Source organism: Nomascus leucogenys, chromosome X (assembly GCF_006542625.1).
Source record: "Nomascus leucogenys isolate Asia chromosome X, Asia_NLE_v1, whole genome shotgun sequence".
Classification (NCBI taxonomy): Eukaryota; Metazoa; Chordata; class Mammalia; order Primates; family Hylobatidae; genus Nomascus; species Nomascus leucogenys.
The window spans coordinates 92,470,075-92,490,702 of record NC_044406.1 but is presented as its reverse complement, the minus strand read 5'-3'; the positions used below and the strand labels follow the sequence as shown (position 1 = coordinate 92,490,702).

The window sequence follows — 20,628 nt, the reverse complement described above, 5'->3', positions numbered from 1 at the left end:
ACTACACATCATCATCTCTGAAACCAAAGAGAAACCTCACAAACTGAGTGAGGCAGGAAAGGTTACCTATATTTTTATATCTTTTTTGTATGAATGAGAAAGTACTAAATAGAATTAGAAAACCAATAGAATTGGTATCTATAAACCAGAGAGGTATTTGTGTAATAGGAGAGTGAAAAGAGGTTTAAACATGTACTAAATTGAAGGATCAGTCTTTTCAGGGTAAGTATTAGATGTTGGGAAAAATAAACAGTATTCAACAAGAGTTAACAGTTATTTTGGCTGAAGACAAACTTACCATTGCCACTGCCGCTTTACACTTATGACATATTAAGGTTGTCTGTTCTCAGGCAGAAAATAAACAATTTGCCCAGTGGTCTGAGGAGTCACCTTCAAAGACTGGACCTTTGCTGTGATTGTTGGAGTACCAGTGGTTTTAGCTTTAGAAACTCAAAGGAATTTGCTTAGGCAGCTTTTGGAGGGTCATTATACCCTGGCGACATAATCTTTAAATGGGAGAAAAACCTATTTATGTTAGAAGCTTACACATTGGCATTTCTTAAGGCAGTCATCCTTGGTCTCTCCATAAGATCAGCTTTTAGAGAATGGAATGATTTGGAGCTGCAGTTAAAATCCTGAGCAGAATCCCATAAGACAGCAAAGAAAGATAAGCAATTCAAGCTCTCTACCTTATTTCACCTTCTCTAATGTGACCTGCCAGTTCTTCAATAAACTTTTCTCCTTTCATCCAGTAGATCATTGGCCCAGACTCTCCACTGAATCCGAAGAATGCTTTGCAGGGGATATTCAGAGGCTTACCTGAGAATGAGAGAAAAAGAAATGAGCAAATGACTCCTGATTATCAGTGGGAGACAGGAAGCGACCATTTAACATCCAAAGGAAAACTCAGAGGTGACCCAATTTTCAACTCTTTTTCTAGTCATCTTATCATTGTACCTGAGAAAAATTTTAAATAGTTATGAGGGCTTCTAGAAAAAAACTTAAATTCAAAGTATAATCAAAAGTGGGAATATAAAGTTACTCAGTTTTCTGTTTGTTTGTTTGTTTTTGAGACGGGGTCTGACTCTGTCACCCAGGCTGGAGTGCAGTGGCGCAACCACAGCTCACTGCAGCCTTGACCTCCCTGGCTCAAGTGATCCTCCCACCTCAGCCTCCCAAGTAGGTGGGACCACACAGGGTCTCCCTATGTTCCCAAAGCTGTTTGTTACTCAGGTTTTAAAACTGTTTATTTTTACAGCCTCCTTCTTATGAAATAATATGAAAAAATCAAATGAAAAGACTATCTTTTTTCTTTATTTTTGAGAATATTAAGCACTGCTAACTTGAACTTGCCCTTGAAACTAACATTAATCAAAAGTATAAGTTAATTTTTGGTTGGTGAGAAGACATATCATAATATATCTCCACTGTTATTAAGATTACACAGAAATTTGTTTATTCTGATTTTTACATGTTTTAAGAAAAATTAGGTAATATAAACTATAATGGTTATTTTTAGCTGTCAAATCAACTGGATTAAGAAATATTAATACCTAGATAGCTGGTAATGCATTATTTCTGGGTATGTCTGTCTGGGGTTTCCAGGAAGGATTGGTATTTGAGTTTGGTGACTGAGTGGGAAGATCCACTTCAGTGTGAGTGGGAAGCATCCAAGTGCCTGGGGGCCTGGATAGAACAAGAAGTCAGAATGAAGGCACTGTGTAAAATGGGGCCTCCTTGAGGTAGTCTATCAAAAAATGACTGCTCTTTTCTTGGCACTACACATAAGGTACTGACTATTGCTGCAATTTCTCCTGGGAGGAATGTTTTTACTCTCCCATTAAACAGGTTCTTGTTAAATAAACACAAGAGACGGATATTTTTGTAAAGGCCACAGATAACCATCACTGCCCTTTTCTTGACAAACAATTTTTCTCCATTCTCTTTTTCTCTTTAAACAATTTTCAACCTCTTTTAAAGTCTCGTTTAAATTGTCCTATTATCTCTACTTCTTGGTATGCAGTTTTTTTTTTCCATTGCGTCAAGGGAAGCGACATCATGGTGGTTAATTTTCTTATGAGGTTTATAATTTCATTGCTGTATTTTCATCTACAGCAGGGATTGTTTTCTGTGGTAGTCCCAGATGCTGAGGGTTATAGAGGAATTCCCTTAGAGAAGTTCCAAGGTTGCTTCTACGAAGGCCCTACAAGTTTCACTGGTTTGGAACCAGTTTTTCTGTCAATTTTTTTGCTTGGGGGTTTGTGTCATATATGAGTTATGTGAATTTCGAGTCCACACCCATGCTTGGTACAGGTTTAGAGTTCCAGTTTCTTTTAAATGTTTCCTTGGATTCATAGATATGGCCCTGGAGTGAATGTGAATTTTCTGTACACTTTCCTGAATCAATAAGCAGAGTTTTCTAGGCCCCATTTCATAGATTTCAGGGTTTATAAATCACATTCAGTTTTCTAGATGTTTGCTGGGATCTGCTCTAACTCCATACTTCACATAGATCCTAAACTGAAGCCCATACACCCTGAATGTCCACATTTGGTTTTGATATCTCCAGGAGATCTTCAATTTCAATTTATACTCCTTTCTCTTACTTTGAGCTCCCTATTTATCACTAAGGCCTGAGAATTTCCCTTACTTGCATTCCAGCTGGGCTAAGCATGTAAATTCTTTGCCTTATTTTGACCAGCATTTCTCTGTAGTTAGAACAAGAGGTGATCTTTACCATTTCAATTCATTCTACCTTATTGACTAGGTGCCTGAAATTCTACCACAAATATCTATAAATTGTGTATCTTTGTCCTAGGTAATCAAGTTAATTTTAATTTCACCAGTCTTACCAAGGAGTTAAACATAGAGTTTATATTAATGTTACTGTTAATGTATCCTTTCTTCCCTGGGCCCACACTTTGATTTGGCCTTTCAAAATAAGATAAAAAGAAGAATGGATAGTTGTGATGCCAATGTGAAAACTAATCACCCTCCTGCTGTGCTTTATGTATTTAACTTTGTAGCTTCACCTTTCAAGAGGTTTATTTCTTCCTTAAAATAATCCACAATCAGGGCACAAATCTTTTATCTGTATTTGTGAGAGTGCCCTGAACCACATGCTCCGGTCTAGCAGGCCAGTGTCAGAACACATGGAACACTGGAGCATGCTACTTTCAGTTGTAAGACATATTTTAAGAAGATTGTTGCTAATAATGGTAATAATGAAGTTTATGAATTAGTTATTTAAAAATTTACAGGAGAGTTGAAGTCATCATTATATTATGTCACTCTTACACATATGCATTCCAGTATACTTCCTTTTGAATGGGAGTTAAGGGGTAAAGTCATAACTTGTATATGAGGCATGTTTCATTGTTATGGTTTAAATGTTCCCACCAAAACTCATATTGAAATTCAATTGCCAATGTAACAGTGTTGATAAGTAAGACCTTTGGAAGATAATTAGGTCATGAGGGCTTTGCCCTTACGAATGGAGTAATGCTATTGTGGAACTGGGTTAGTTTTTGTGAGAGTGGGCTTCTGAGAAAAGGATGAGTTGAGCTGGATTTCCTCTCTCCGTCTCATATGTGTGCCTTCTGCCATGGATAACCCTCACCTAATGCCAACAGGTGCTGATGCTCTTGGACTTCTCAGCATCTAGAACTGAGAGCCAAATAAATCTCTTTTCCTTACAAATTACACCATCTGTGGTCTTCTGTTATAGCAGCAGAAAATGGACTAAGACAGAAAAATTGGTACTGAGAGTGGGGTTCTTGCTATAACAAATACCTGAAGATGTGGGAGTGGCTTTGGAACCGGGTAATGAGCAGAGGCTGAAGGAATCTGGAGGAAAGGGCTAGAAAAATCTTGTACTGATGTGGACAGACCATAAAGAGAATTCTGGCAAGGGCTCAGGAGAAGAGGAGAGCTGTAGGGAAAGTCTGATCTTCTTAGAGATTACTTAAGGGGTTATGACCAGAATGTTGGTAGGAATATGGACAGTAAAGGCAACTGTGATGAGGTATCAGAAAGAAATGAGAAACAACGTACTGAAAACTGGAGTAAAGGCCATCCTTTTTATAAAGTGGCAAAGAAGGTGATAAAATTGTGTCTGTGTCCAGGGCTTATGGAATGCAGAGCTTAAAAGTGATAAACTAGGGCATCTGGTACAAGAAATATCAAAGCAGCAAGGTATTCAGGCTACTGTATGGCTACTTTTCATTGTATATAAGGAGATATGAGAGCAAAGAGATGGCTTAAAGATGGAATTAATACTTAAAAAGGGAAGCAGAATAGAAAAATTTTGAAAATTTGCAAGCTGGCAAGGTAAAGAGTGAAAAGGCATCTTTAGAAGAGAATACAAAAAGTGTGGCCAAGCAACCATTTATTAAAGGAATTAATATGCATAGAAACAAGCCAGGTGCCATCCATCAAGATAAGGGACAAAAGACCCCAAAGGCATTTTGAAGATCTTTGAGACAGCCTCTCCCATCACAAGCTCAGGGGCTCTAGCAGGGCAGAATTGTTTGGGGTAACAGGCCTGGGGTATCCTCCATGGGCTCTGATATGGTTTGGCTCTGTGTCTCCACCCAAATCTCATCGCAAATTGTAATTGCCATGTGTCCAGGGATGCACCTGGTGGGGATGATTGGATCACGGAGGCAGTTTCCCCCATGCTGTTCTCATGACAGTGAGGGAGTTCTCATGAGATCTGATGGTTTTAAAATGTGTCAGAGTGTGCAAGCCCCAAGCCTTGGCAGCTTCCATATGGTGTTGGGCCTGCAGGTGTACAGAACACAAGAATTGAGCTTTGGGACCCTCCGCCTAGATTTCAGAGGAGGTATGGAAATGCCTGGATGTCCAGGCAGAAGTCTGCTGTAGGAGTGGAACCCTCATGGAGAACCTCTGCTAGGGCAGTGTGGAAGGGAAATGTGGGGCCAGAGCCCTGACAGAGAGTCCCCACTGGGCCACTACCTGGTGGATCTGTGAGAAGAGGACCACCATCCTCCAGACCCCAGAAACGTAGATCCACTGACATCTTGCATCATGCACCTGAAAAGGCTGCAAGCACTCAATGCCAGCCCATGAAAGCAGCCACAGGGGCTGTACCTTGCAAATCCACAGGGGCAGAGCTGCCCAAGGCCATGGGAGCCCACCCCTTGTAATAGCATGCTCTGGATGTGAGACATGGAGTCAAAGGAGATTTTGGAGCATTAAGATTTAACGATGGCCTGGCCAGGTTTCAGACTTGCCTGGGGCCTGTGGCTTCTTTGTTTTGGCCAATTTCTCCCATTTGGAATGGGAACTAAAATTTACTCAACGCCTGTACCCCCACTGTATCTTTGAAGTAACTAACTTGCTTTTGATTTTACAGGCTCATAGGTGGAACGGAGTTGCCTTTCCTCAGATGAGACTTTGGACTTGAACTTTTGAGTTAATGCTGGAATGAGTTAAGACTTTGGGGGACTGTTGGGAAGGCATCACCACATGTTGAAGGGGAGGGACCAGGTGGGAGGTGATTGTATCATGGGGGCAGTTTTCCCCATGCTATTCTCATGATAATGAGGGAGTTTTCATGAGATCTGATGGTTGTAAAAGTGGCAGTTTCCACTGTGCACTCTCTAACTCCTGCCACCATGTAAGACGTGCCTTGCTCTCCCTTCACCTTCCACCATAATTGTTAGTTTCCTGAGGCCTCCCCAGCCAAGCAGAACTGTGAGTCAATTAAACCTTTTTCCATTATAAATTACCCAGTCTCAGGTAGTGTCTTTATAGCAGTGTGAGAATGAACTGATACAGGCTCATTGCTCAGGGCCACCTTAGGACTCTTCTCCCTGAATCCCAGCGTAGCACCCCTCAGCCACTCAGCCATGGCTCAGGAGGGCCCAGATGTAGCTAGACTTGCCAAAATGGAAGGTATAATCTATAAGTCTTGGTGGAGTTAAGTCTGCAGGCTTGCAAAATGCAAGAGTTGTGTGTGCATGGATGCTGTTGATAGCCTAGGGCCCTAGGGTAAAACCAGACACAGGGCTAGAGCTACCACAGACAGTTCCCACTAGGGGAACGCCTAGTGTGGCTGTAGGAGTGGGGTCACCTCAGAGACCCCAGAACTGTAGGGCCACAAGCATATAACACCAGCCTCCGAAAGCTACAGGCATGAGACTACAACCTGTGAGAATTGCTAGGTAGACTGAATCCAGCAAAGCCCCAAGGTTAGGGTTGCCACAGGGTTTGAGGGTTTGAGGACCCAGCCACATACCCCAGTGTACCCAGGACATGGGACACGGAGGCAAAGCAAATTATTCTCCAGTTTTAAGATTTAATATTGTATTCCATTTTGGGTTTTGGACTTACTTGAAACCAGTTATCCATTTTGGTATGGGAATGTCTATTGTATGCCTGTCCCACTATTGTATTTTGTAAGTAGATACCTTCTTCAATTTCACAGGCTCACAGATGGAGGAAATTGCCCCAGAATGCATCATACCTTAAATCTCATCTATGTCTGATTTAGATAAGACTTCAGACTTCAGACTTTTGAGATTATGTTGTAATGAGTTAAGACTTTGGGGCTATTGGTATGGAAGGAATGTATTTTGCATTGTGAGAAGGATATAAGTTTTGAGGGACCAAGAGCAGAATGTCTCCTCCAAAGCTCATGTTGAAATTCAATTGCCAATGTAACAGTGTTGAGAGGCAGGATCTTTAAGAGGTGATTAAGTAATAAGGGCTCTGCTGTCATGAATCAATTAATGCCATTATCACAGGATTAGTGCCATTATTGAGAGAGAGAGAGAGAGAGAGAGAGGACTCCTAGTAGTAGAAGGATGAATTCAGCTGGATTTCATCTCTCTGACTTGCACACTCATGTTCTTGCCATGTGATGCCTTCTATTACAGGATGACCCTCACTAGATGTTGGTGCCATCTCTTAGATTTCTCAGTCTCCAGAACTGTGAGCCAAATAAATCTTTTTCTATATTTCCCACTCTGTTATATTCTGTTATAGCAGTAGAAAATGGACTAAGAGACCCATTAATAGTTTTTCTTACAGTACGTATCATCTGTTCCATATGTTAAGAAGGAAAAAGCTGAAAGCCAGTGATCCCCGGTTGTGTCTTCACTGAGAGGGAGAGAAACATATAGTCTCTCATTTTGAAAATAAAATTCGTATATATTTACATATATCTATATATGTATATGTATGTGTGTGTATATACATACACATACATATGCATACATATATATAAATATATATATATTTATATGTATATCTCAGTGTAATTTAATCATAAGGTAGTTCATCATTCCTCACACTGGCCTTTTCTATCAGTCATCCAATATATCAAGTACTCACTTGTAGCCAATGGTAAAAATACCAAGGTCCTTTCTTTCTCCAAGATTATTATCTCAAACAAATTGACTGAATCATTGAGATTTAGAAACAGGCTCAGATAGAAATTAACTGACTTTTTTGAAGTCAAATTATGAACCAGCTTTGATGCTGTTTTACAGAAATTAATGTTTTCCAATATGTAGTACAGTGTTTACTAAAAAAAAGCAGTTTGACATTTCAGAGTGATTTTATAAAGCCTTTTTAAATTCTTTATTCTAAAGAAGAGCCCTTTCCCCATCATTTCTAAATTAAATGAAACAGTCACAGAGGTAAATTCTAAATTATAGTTGAGATAAAGCTATTATGAAGCTAAAGGAAGGAAGAAAGAATTTACTTTTTCCAGTAAGATACGAGGGAGATGAAAAGTTGATGAGGCAGAAAGACATGAGTTAGTTATCCCAGATGGTGGAAACTGAAAAAAAAAAAAAAAAGTAGGATTTTCTACCCAGACAACAGTGACTGTGAGAGAAGACAGTGGCTACCAAAGCTAATTAATCTGAGAAGGAAGAAGACCGGGAGAAAATACTTGAGTAACCTTAGAATAGAATAATGATTAGGGAGAGAGAAAGAGATAGACAAAGAGAAACTGAGACCCATAAACTTTCTACTATTTCTGGTTTCAAAGAATGTATGTGTGAAGCCAGGTAATGTTTCTTGGGGATGGTGGGGAATGTGTTCATAGTTATTTGCCTATGCTAGAGGGAAGTAGCTCAGCAGCAGACCTCAAAGTAAGATGAGACAGAACACTGTTTTCTTGGTTAAACGAGTATTGTTGTTGTTATTGTTGTTATTGTTTTGGTGTACAATTGGCTCAATCAGATAAGAGTTACAAAGTCTACTGGATGAGGAATTGTTTAGAGTTATAGGACTTACATAGTTGTGTCACCAAGTTGCCCCAATCCCAATAGAAGTTTCTGTTACTGAATTTTATCTAGGTTGAATGAATAAAACCTCCATTGTTACTACATATCCCGCCCATTAACTTTGCTTACGTTTTCCTTTTTCATTTCCTTAGGACAAGGAGTGTGGCTCAGAGTCTTAAGATCCTAGTTTTCTCAGTCATATCTCACATTTAAGGGTACCAAATGTAGGCAAGGCAAAGACATTTCATGGAAAGAGTACTAGTGTCAGGACATCAAAGTTATAGCCCCAGCCCTTCCACTATATTGCTTTGATTTTTTTGACAAGCCCATTCCTCTAATAAGCCACACTTTCTTCTTCTAAAAATTATAGGGTCAACTGAGAGAATCTCTAAGGACTCTTTCAGGTCTGATGTTCTCATATTTTGTAGCTGGCCTAGAGTGTTAGAATTTTCCAAGTGGGATGAACTGTGTCACTTTTAGTCCTAGCTCTTGAGTGCCAGTCATTAGTTCCTTCTGCAAAATAAAAAGCACTTAAGTCTCTATGCCTCAGGTAGCTTTTAACTTTAGGGTCGAGGTCCCTTGGTTTTTGGCCTGAATCAGCTTGCTTTCTGTGCCTGGAATCCCAGTTCCTGTGTATCCCTTAACCTCTGTTTACTTCATAGTGGGTTTCCTGCCTATGAACCCTACCTTGCCATGAACCCTAGGTTCTCTCCACCTAACCTGACCCTGGCTGCTTCTGTTAGCTCTGCTGATCTTGGCTTATGACCTGCTTTCTTGACCCAGTGTTTTTCATATCTCAGCTTGACAAAGGAATTTTTAAAAGCTCCCTATGGAAAAGACAAAATTCTTGGACAGTAACTCACTATACTAGCAAGTCCAAATTATACTCAGCAAATTGAGTTGTCAGGAGAGTTGAAGCAAGCAAATATGTTGTATGTGTGTATTCAAATGTGCATATAGTTGCAAAATAATTCATTTGGATTGAATTAATAGTTCAAAATTAAATACATATGATTCTTTATATTGTGTTAGGTGAAGGAAAGAAACTAAAAATTCCCATATTGATTTAAAAATCTAGGTTTGTAGAGTAGCCAACCTATACAATCATATCAATTGAAAAATGGTTTAAGTCCATATTAAATTCATATTTACAGTTGTTATTTTCATTTGTTTTAAAAGTTATTTACTTGGCTCTACACTACATGGAATTAAGTGTTAAAGCTTACAAAGTTAGGTGTATTCTAGCAGCTAGACAAGACAGTAGTAAAAATAGAACACAGAGTAACCATTACTTCCCCAAAAAGAGGTCACCTTTGTCATTTGAAAACATCTGATTGGAAACAGAAGTCTTTTTCACTTTCTCAACTTCTGTATCATCAAAAGTACTTATGAATCCCTTACTAATAAGATCACAACTTTTGGTACTAGGAATGACTTGCTAGTTAAATCCTGCTGTACAAGTTTGGAAAAAAAATGAATCAATGCGAACATGGCAATTCTTATTGTATATCTGAAGATTGATCCAGGTATTATATGGTGACTGAAGAAAATACTGATGTGTTTTCTGGACATTATAGTGAGATTTAAAACACAGCTGTGGAAAGTTTTTAAAATATCCTCAAAAAAAAAATGAATAATATGTGTCTGTGGTTTTAACATAGGTCCCATTCACTTTCATAAGTCTTGTTGGCTGTCTGCACACCCTGACTCCAGAAATGATGTTCAAAATAATCCCACAAGGATCCTTTAATCCTTTAGAAAATGGAAATATCAAGGTTTAATGCCTAGTTGAGAAAACGAAACCCAAAGCTGTCCACATATTACTGATCAGATTCATGTCACAGTATTGATTTTCTGAAGTATTATAAGGGTTCTTTTAGACTATTAATTTCCTTTGACAACAAATCTCTCTGGTCTTGCCATTCATTATACTCTATTTTGTAGCCTACGTGATTGGCGTGCCTTTACCCTCCACTTTTGCTCACTTAAAGCCTCATCCATCAAAATATAGCTCAAGTGCCACCTATACCATGAAGCCATCCCTGACTTCCTTAATGCACACCCTGCTTTCTCTGAATCCCATTTTTATACATGTCATAGGAAGTTAAAAGTTTAGCTGCGCTCGCTTTATATAATTATTACAGCAAAATAAGCTAAGTGTTTAATATATTCTGACCAAATTAATCATTGCAGAAACCCAGGGAGTAAGGTATTATTATTCTCAGTTTACAAGTGAGCAGAGAAAAGTAGAAAGAAGTTGACTTGTTTGAAGCCACAAACACTGTAAGTGGGAGAAATTTAAAAGCAGACAGCTAGACTCTAGAGTCAAAGATCCTAAACACTCCTCCATACTGCATTTCACAGGTGTTTGCCACCTCTTCCCAAATAAATGTTACAGTCTTTAAGGATGGAAACCATATCTTATATTTCACTTTCATTTCCTTAGAGGAACTAGCGTGCTGCAAGGCACACGGTTGTGCTCAATAGTACTTGTTTGATTCTCAAAAGCTTAGTTCAATTTGACTAATTTTTCTTATTTTTAAATTGGTTTTCTCTTGCAGCATTAAATGTATCTTTGCCGGTCTTCACCAATCCATTTTGGAATGAACCAGGGTACAAATAATAAATAATTGCCTTGAAGTTCAAGTTTTCCCCTTCATTTGCTAACCCTTTTAAAGAAGGAGGAGGGAGAAAGGAAAGGGAAGAGGGGCCGAACTGATCTGAGTTGCCTTTTCAAAAATTCTTGCAAGGCAGAGTCAACAATAAAATGGGAGAAAAGAAACTCAATGTTTATATGCCTGTGGAAATCAGGCCTAGTGCTGTATTCAGGTGATACCAATCTACGATTGTCACCATCTCTTTTTGCATGAAATTTGGATTTTATCTTGAATTGTACGTAATCTTTCTTTCCCCATGTCCGTAAGTTCCTGAAGAGAGAAGGAAATGAGTTCAATGTATCCACTATGGGAGACTGTAGCAGTTATATGCCATTTAATAAGTTTGAATATTTTTGTTCTGTTCTTTGAAGACAGGAGGTTACATAAATGACAGAAAATAAAGGATACTGAAGCTAATTATTGCAGTTAGCAATATCATAATAAAGAAGTCACCTCTCCTGCTGCCTCTGCTGAAGGGCATAATTTAAAAAAGTAAAGACCCATCATTGCTCACAAGAAAAATCAGAAGCCAGCTTCTGAGTCTTAGGCAGGAATGGCCTGAATGTAATTCACAAAGTTGGTGAGGTTCTCTTGTATCCTCCAAGGCTTTATCCCCATTCCTTGAGCCATGTACTCTCCAGCTCTGGGTCTTTACATCACTCCTCCTGTAAAACTGAGCCAGCCATCCTGCTAGGAATGGATTCCCAACTCCATCATTGTTCTTGCCTTTCCTATGAGTATCCTTGACTGCCTCTACTCTAGTCACTCAGCCTTGCTAGCTTACACAACCCTTCCTCACTGTAACTTTCCGCTACTCTTTGTTCCTTCCTTGGTAAAACAATTGGCTAGTCTCATCAAATAATGCCCAATCATTTTCCAGTACGGGATAAAGCTAATAAGGAAGTTCTCCATTTTTTACCATGTAATGTGCATTTTTTTCTTTGAAAATTAATGTGTATCTTTAGCAGTTGCTCAAATAGTGGGACAATTGTTAAGCAATAAGAATTGCTTAACAGCGGAGCTTTCTAAAATTCCTCACTACTCATCTACTGACTCAAAGTCCTCAAAGCAGTTGCTCAACAATCCTTTCTCTCTCTCCTTCAAAATTCTCTTCCAAATTCACAGGGAACTATCCTGTCTCCTCAGTCATCCCTACTCTTCCTCTCCTCTGGATCTAGTTCTGTCTTCAATAAGTTGTTCTCTGCCCTTTCCTTTATAAGCTTCCATAAAGCTGTAATTTTTTAATATGAAAATACTAAATGCTATAAAATTAAATCACACACTACAACCTTCCAGTCACACTATTAATTACTTCATAAGTATCTTGCATGTAGGCTTCTGAAAATAGTGATCTCTCTATTTTGTATTTCTAAGCTTTTATATTTTGTTCCATAAGCATGCCACTTCATTTCAACAAACATATAACAAGTATCTACAATGGGCAAGATCCTTTCCTAGGTGTTTGGGGATATGTTAAATATGTCAGTCTCTGCCTTCAAGGATTGTTGTGTCACTAAGAATAATTCATCAAAGATAGCTTTGTAGCATTTCTTAGATTGGTAGTTTTCTTATCATTTGTTTTTGTTCAGTCTTCTGAACTTTTATAAACTTCCTAGGGCCAGGACTGTGCCTTATACTGTTCCATATTTCCCACAGTGTGAAGGTTGTAAAAGAAATAGACCAGGAGTGACATAGTTGGGGAAAATATCTCAAAGTCAATTGTTCTGTTACACCTATCTCTCTACTTGACTGGAACCAACAGGGACCTCAATATTCTTTCACTTTGGTCCATTTCTCACACTGTCTTTTATTTACTTCTGTAGTCAAAAATCTGATTAAAAACAGCCTCTTTCCCCTGAAGCTCTCAAGTTAAAAAGACACTCATAGTTTAGTTTTCTGTACAAACTGTACAACAAATTCCTGAATAACTGCGATTTTTCTGTATTTTTTTTTCTCTTTGGCCTACATATACAGGTACACACACATACACACACATATATATCTACTTGTATAGATATTTTATTTTCTATCTATATCCCTCTATCTATTCATCTATCACCTATCTATTTATTACTCATCCCCCCTACCCCGAATGACATGGCATTCTCTCCCTGAATTAATTACATCAGTCTTTACCACAGCCCTCTTACATAGTGTATGTGTGCACATGAGTATGTAGTAGGTAAATCAAAAATGATCTCAAATATAATCTGTTGACCAAAGTTGTACATTTGCTATGTATTTGCCTCTGCTGATCACCTGAAGAGAGAGCAAGAAGGAACACCATAGAAAACAGTTCAACAGGAAAAATGTTCTTATAGAATTCGCACTTGGTTACATGGTATATAGTAAAACTTTAACATTAAAATTGCTGCCTCTCCTGTCGGTGGGTGGGGTGGTGGGAGGGAGAACATTACGAAAAATAGCTAATGCATGTTGGGCTTAATACCTAGGTGATGGGTTGATAGGTGCAGCAAACCACCATGGCACATGTTTACCTATGTAACAAACCTGCACATCCTGCACATGTACCCCAGAACTAAAAATAAAATTTAAAAGAAAAGAAAATTGCTGCTTCTTTAGAACAAAGATTCCCAAAGCAAGGGACAAAATAGCATAGACAAGATTTTTAAAGTATATTTAATATTTTAAATACTTTAAAAGGGAGAATTATTACAAGTTCTTTAAAACAACCATTTAAATATAAGCAATTTGCTTGATGCCAACCATTCTTGTCTACTTGTTAAGGCTCCACTGGCAAATGAGGTTAGCCTATGTATGGTACCATTACAATTCAGTTATATATTAAACAGATATCTTAATTGAGTTGATGGATAATTGTTTAGCTTGTATTTTTTCTTACTCAAATATTTTAGCAACTCGGTGAAAAAGTTGTGTATGTGTTTTAAATATATATTTGATTATTTTAAAACCTGGATTTAAGCCGTATTCTACATGACTAAGCAATCTAAAAATCAGCTTGTTGTTGTATATAAGACTTGCACATACAATTTGTTAGGAATGTACAACATTCTGCTTTGTATTATCGTTGTGTATATTGCTAACCTCCCTTACTATACTGTAAGCTGTTTGGCAGGTCACATAACTAATCCACCTTGGTAACCTCTGAAAAACCTAGCAGAGTGTTTTGCACATTGTGTGCTTTCAGTACATGCTAAATTAATGAACTAAACTAGCTTCCAAGAGACCTTGCCTAAGCAATACTTCAACATCTATGTTCTAAGTACTTCATGTACTTGAAAGTAATATAACTACATGTCTTTAAAATGCATTTCATAATTCATATTTTTCACTATTTCTGACTTGTCCTTTCATCCAACTTAGTATGAGACAGTGAGGTTATGCTATTTATCTTTATACAGAGAAATCAAACACACATTTGATACCCACCAAGATTCTTTCAAAAGACATATGGAGAAGAGTGAATGCAGATAAAGTTAGTTACAGCATTGCATATCTTTATCTAATGCAGTTAGAAGGGAACGTTGAGATCATCGTCTCATCCTCTCATCTTCTCACTCTAGATGAGCAATAGAGGGCACAGTTTTAAATGACTTGTCCAAGAACACACACTGACTGTTGGCAGAGCTTGCAATGTAGTCCAAGTGCCTGCCTCTAAGTTTAATGCTTTTTCCAATATAGCAGCTATCTGTGGCCCTTACATTGTGAGACCCCTGTCATATCTTCCTGAGGGGCTTTTTTTTTTGGCTTTCAACCTCTTCCCTTTTCCATTTTTTTTTCTGTAGACTTTTGCCATATTTGTTTTCCCTAAGCATAGGTGTATTCATTACACAACTTTGCTTCAAAATATGAAATAGTCCCCATAATCTACCAATTTAAATGGCTCTCAATAGGGGGAAATTGTGCCCCAGAGGGAGCATTTGGTAATATCTAGGACGTATTTACTTCTCAAAACTGAGGGATGGGGTGTTATGGGTATCTGATGGTATAGACCAGGCATTCTTCTAACCATCTTACAGTGCATAGGACATCCCCCACAACAAAGAATAATCTAGTCCCAAATGTCAATAGTGCTGAGATTAAGAAAACCTATTCTAGAATTAGAGGATTTTCAGGTCCTGATCTTAACTTTCTTTTCCAGAATTATTTCCTACAACCTTCCCACACTTAGAAACATTGATTGAAGTGCTTTCTATTTTTTATAGATACGCTATACTTTCCTATTGCCCTGATTTTGCTTAGCTTGAAATGGTTTTCCTCATCTGTCTACATTTTTCTTATTTGTTAAAGACTGAAGTATATAACCTGCTCCATAAAAACCTTCTTTGATCCTTACAACCAAGATCATCTTTTCTCTTTTCAAGGCTCATAGAAATGTGAATACAGACTGTTTTTATTTTTGAAAATCTTATATATTATTTTGTCAAAGTCTGATTGTTAGACTCTGAGGCATCTGTGAGAAAATGTACACTAAGTTTGGAGTCCAAAGACTTCTAACTCCACCATTTACTAAATATGTTTAACCTTGCACATGTCATTTCACCCCAGTGGGCCTCATACTTTTCATCACTGAAATGGGACTAATAATGCCTACTTCCTAAAGGTGGTCAGAGGATGAAGTAAAATTTTATGAATAAAAGTGCTTTGTAAGTTTTAAAGCACTATGCCAATATGAGGGGTTGTTATTTTTATTGCAAGGGGAGCTAGCTCTTGAAAGGCAGTTAAAGCTTCTATTTTACCTCGTGTAGGGAATAAGCAACGCCTGTGACCATATTGCAAATTTTCTGGCTGGCCTTGTGTGAGGGCAGGACATATGCTTAAGTCGACTTTAATTTTCCCCATGAAGAATACAGTGTGTTCTCTGTGCCTTGCATCTACCCAGTATGGTGGTGAGGAAAACACTTCCTTTTTCTGGAGAAGAAAGAGAACAGGGGAGTGCACCAACCGATTATTCACAACAGGAATGCCAGGGGCAACAAGAGGCCTGCAAAACATATTTTTTTTCTGTAGTCAAATACACCCAGCTCATAAAGAATGCCATAATTTACTTCTAGTTCCTTGCGAAGACATTTTTGGAAGTGTTGCCCTTGCCATCCCAGAATCCCCAGAATGCGGCTGTACTTTGTTAGCCAAAGTTTAAGAATAAAATATATGAGTGGTAATAAGAAGAAACCTGACTTGGAGTTTTTATTCTTAGATGATAACTTGCCATATTTATGGAGGTCTTGCTAATTATATTTTGTATAACACAAATACCTATGGAAATTAAGGCTGGATAAGAGGCCCTGGAGCTTGAGGTAATAACTATACAAATGTTTCACACTAGAGGTCACTCTTGCAATCTAAGAACAAAATTCTGAAAAGAGGAAAACACAGCAAAACAAAACAAAAAGCAAACAACCATCAACAACAACACAACAATGCACACGATATCAATGCAAAAAACAAGGATATAGTTTTTCCTTTGAAATCTATGAAGATGCTCTTAAAATGATCAAATAAATTGGTAAGGAGTCCAACTGTCATTATGGAGTATGAGAGAGCTAAAAAGTAACAATTGCTCTACTTGGCAGGCAGGCAGGCAGGCAGGTAGGTAACTGGCCAGTTCCTCCCTGGCTTGGGACATCAATCTACAGCTGCCCTGAAGTGATTAGCTTGATACAGATCTAAGTAGACTGGAATGACATACACATTTTAAACCAACTGAGTTGCTGGTAAGAGGAATTGCAAGAATTCAATGTCGCAATATAGTAAAAAATAAATACTCTTTATACCTGTTTGTTTAACGAACAGTAGCTGTTATAGTGAAAATTAATTTCTTAAACAGATGGAAAATGTCTAAATGAGTGGACTTAAAATCACCCTATGAGTTGTCTCAAGGGTAGGCACGTATTTGTGCATTATAGATCACTATCTATGTGTTTTATGATGTAAAGGTTTGAACTCTACTCTTACATCTCCATACCCTTCATTCCTTCTGCAAACCTAATTGGCCTGCATAGTGCCTGAAATTCCATCTATCATTCCTTTCTCAGGTTAATGCATTTTACTTTCAGTTGTCCTTTATTAAAATTTTTAAACTCCCAGGGGAAGAGGAATAGCAGATAGTTTTTCCCATCATTCAAACCTCAATTCATTTTTAAGATCCTCATTAGGGCACCTGCCATTAAGTCCCAAAGGGAGATAGGACATATGACCCTGGAGGAAATATTGATGAGGTCCAGAGGAGCAGGAGGAGAGTTATGGGTGGTAAACCTGAAGCACCACTGGCGAGCACTTGAGTAGAGAGGGGAGCATTGAAAAGAACATCTGGATAATAAAGTTTTCAAATCTTGTCAAGCTAGTAGTATGAGATAGATTTAAAAATGTTAGCCTTTCATCTGCTTATCAAATCAACATGATCATTAGAGATCTTTATCATATTTCTCTATGAAATAAAGGAGTAGTAAAATAATGAATGTTATTACTAAATAGAGTCTAATAAACAAGTTCTAGACCAATAACAAATCAAAGGAATACTGAAGCAGTAAGTTTGATCTTTCTGACATATCTTTTTTCTTAATGACATGTTTAAAACAAAAACAATGCCACAGAAGTAAGCTTTGGTTTCACAACCTAGGATGTTTGTTTACCAAGGCACATTAGCAAAATGTCACCATAAAGTCCCACTGAGACTTAAGTGCTTTTCAAGAATTTCAACCCCCATTGCCTGGGAGAATGACAGACAGCTATGTTGGAATGAAGGGAATAAAATTACAGGATTGAGTTTGGAAGACTAGGCAAGTCATTTAGGGAAATTGTTTTTACAATGTACATCTTTGAAAAAAATCAGATGATGCTTAAGCTTCTGTCTAAACACAGAGAATGAAGTGGTTACATGACTCAATTATCTCCAATAATTTAAGCCTAAAATAGACCTCTTTTGCCTCAGTTTTTCATTTTCAGTTCTCTGCCAAATTTATATAGGAAATTGACTTCACCACTCACTTTTCTCTGAATGCAGTGATGGAGCCAAAAGTAATGCAGGAAAAGTGACTCTTACTGAACAACTTAGCCCTCACCAATTTATACTGCTGTTTTTACTGTGTTCTATATCCTTGGGAGAATTTACCCTTTCTTATTAACACCAACCACTTCCACAATTCATGAAAATTGGAAGAAATTGCCAGCCAGAAAAACTCTGTTGGTAAACAAAAAATAAAACTCAGAATATATTTAAAACAAAACAACAGATACTCCTGAGAAAAATTCAGCAGCTGCTGGAAGACATTTGAAAGGAGTAATTTATTCCCTTTTACCTAGAAGGCAAAAATTGATGGCTAGGAATCTGTTCTCTGCAACATGAGCTGACTGCAACTTGGAAACTCAAAAAAATCTAAGCAGTGACCTAGAGAAAAGGACAAAAAGGCACAGCAAGTTTTATGTTCAGGGTGTGTTTCATCCAAAAGAGATAAAATTGGGCCATGTTAAAAATAAGTAAGCCTCTCTAAGAATTGCATCTAGCTTTGTACTAGGACTCTTGAGAAGGTCACAGGGAAAGCAGAGATGTGTCCAAGCCTAGAAGATGATGGATTCCAAATCCCATCCCACAGAGGAATGTGGAAGATGAAGCAAGAGCTATGTAAATTAAGATAATCAAAGAAAGAGAAATTAACTGGAGGGAAAACACCTGGGTTCTAGTCCAAGATTATTTACTCATTTTACATCATATGACACAGAATAAATAACAACTTATCTATATACCTTGTTATAATGTCACTAGAATGTAGATCTAGGAGGGCAGAGATTTTTATGTGTGAAGTTCATCGCTACATCCCTAGAGCATGGAAGAGTAATTGACATGTAGTAGGCTCTCATAAACATTTGCTGAAAGACTGAATGAGTGCGGTGCATCTCTCTAATCTGTAAAGTACAATTTGTCTAGGAATATTGTGACAGTTGGGTGACAGAATGCATGTACAGGGATTAATCCAGGTTTTGTGTGTCTAAAGTTTATACAAGTCAAGGGGGACTGTCTTAAGAAGAATGCAAGATTACAAATACAAAATTAAGTAGAAAATTGATTATTTTTAGGATGAGAAAATAAACTGGTATATGTAACACATTTTAAAAGCTGATAAATGCCACAAACATCACAAAATCCAGAAAAAAAACCCTACATATTTTCATGAATTAACTGCCTGACATACTTCAATAATAACTTTTATAACTTACATTTTTATTGCATATACTTTGTTTTTCTCTTCATATGACAACTTCATAATATTTTCTATAAACAGAATGGAAAGGTAATTCAATACTTCCTCTAGCATGGTTGATTGAGATTTGTTTTTTATTAATAAGTTTAGGAATTTTCTTCAGGTTTATAACTTGTTATTGCTAATGTCATGTAAAGTTTGACAACTGCTGTCAAATTTGGGGAACACCTACCCATTTTAAAAATCAGTTTTCTCTCAATTTTCTTTTAGATATAAAGTATTTTTTCACAGACTGATTTTAGCTCTATATATTTCAAAGCTTATTTCTCTTACATTCACTTCTACTTCTGTTGCCAATCACTTTAGGACATGTTATTATCCTGAAATGACTTCTGGTTCTGTAGCCTCTGGCCCTTGGTTTAGTCAGCACAGTGGATGGCAGGATGATTTCTTGGAAGTCATTTGATACTGGATTGGCTAGCATAATTTAACTACATACAGAAGTGACTGTGCACTGAATATGTCCTACTAAACCCAAATTAAATATTTCACCAACTCAAATTCTACTTAACTAAAGCCCTAAAATTTTCATGGTCACTCCAATGCTACCAGACAAGAGAAAAAGTGTCTAAGTTAAGTTTAGTTAAAATACCTTCAGAAAGCTTTACAAAAACATATAGTCAGATAAAAGCATTGCTAAAGCTACTCTGGGAGGTTTGGAGGGGGTTTGTAAGGCTTATGCTTCATTAGCTTCATTGCAAATCAACCTCTGAAGATAAGAGCACTTTGTAAAGTGCAGAGTGTTATACAAATACAGATAATAATAATGATGATAATGATAGTGGCAATGACAACAACGATGACGATTGTGTAATGTAAAAGATCTTAAATATTGTAGAAGAGGACAAGTTACGGGAGAAGCCACACTTGGAGTCAGTCTGATGCTGTGTCTACTCCCCTCCCTTAAACATCTCTGGTAGGAACCAAATCCTTATTGTCTGATCTGAATCTCAGGAGGCAGGAAGGAAAACTGTTGGCTTATATAACTACATAATTTATGTAGTGATTCCATAGAAAAGGGCTTCTAAATTCTGGTCTTAACAATGTCAAGAATTCCCTGGATTACCACTCTTATTTTTACTACGCAATTTTGAAGAAAAATATATAATGACAAAAATAGCTACTAATTCACTAATGCTTTAACATAAATTGGTATTTTATTCATCATAACAGCATTTGTACACAACTCAAACATGCCAGTGGTGTATATATGAATAAGACATACTATTGATTCAATCTTCAGGTGTACTTATATGCATATGGCATAATATGCCTTTGCGGTTTCTAAGCCAATTCTGACTTCAGCAGACAGTACATTAGAACAGTCCCTCCTATCCATGGGTGGGTCTGGAATTCATCTTCTTGTCTTGATATTCTTTAATCTACCATGTCCACTATAGTTCCCAAGCAGTCAGCTGGCATCATATAAACAAAAGGGTCAATGAATCCCTCTCTGTACACATCACAGCC

General features: G+C 37.6%; 1 protein-coding gene across 1 annotated transcript in view; it reads right to left on the bottom strand.

Moving 5' to 3' along the window:
* Nucleotides 1–20,628, bottom strand: part of IL1RAPL2 (interleukin 1 receptor accessory protein like 2) — a 1,171,118-nt gene that overhangs the window by 48,756 nt on the left and 1,101,734 nt on the right. Inside the window, exon 7 of the mRNA XM_003262140.1 lies at nt 690–819. Coding sequence (XP_003262188.1) covers nt 690–819 — 130 coding nt within the window. The remainder of the gene's footprint in view (nt 1–689; nt 820–20,628) is intronic.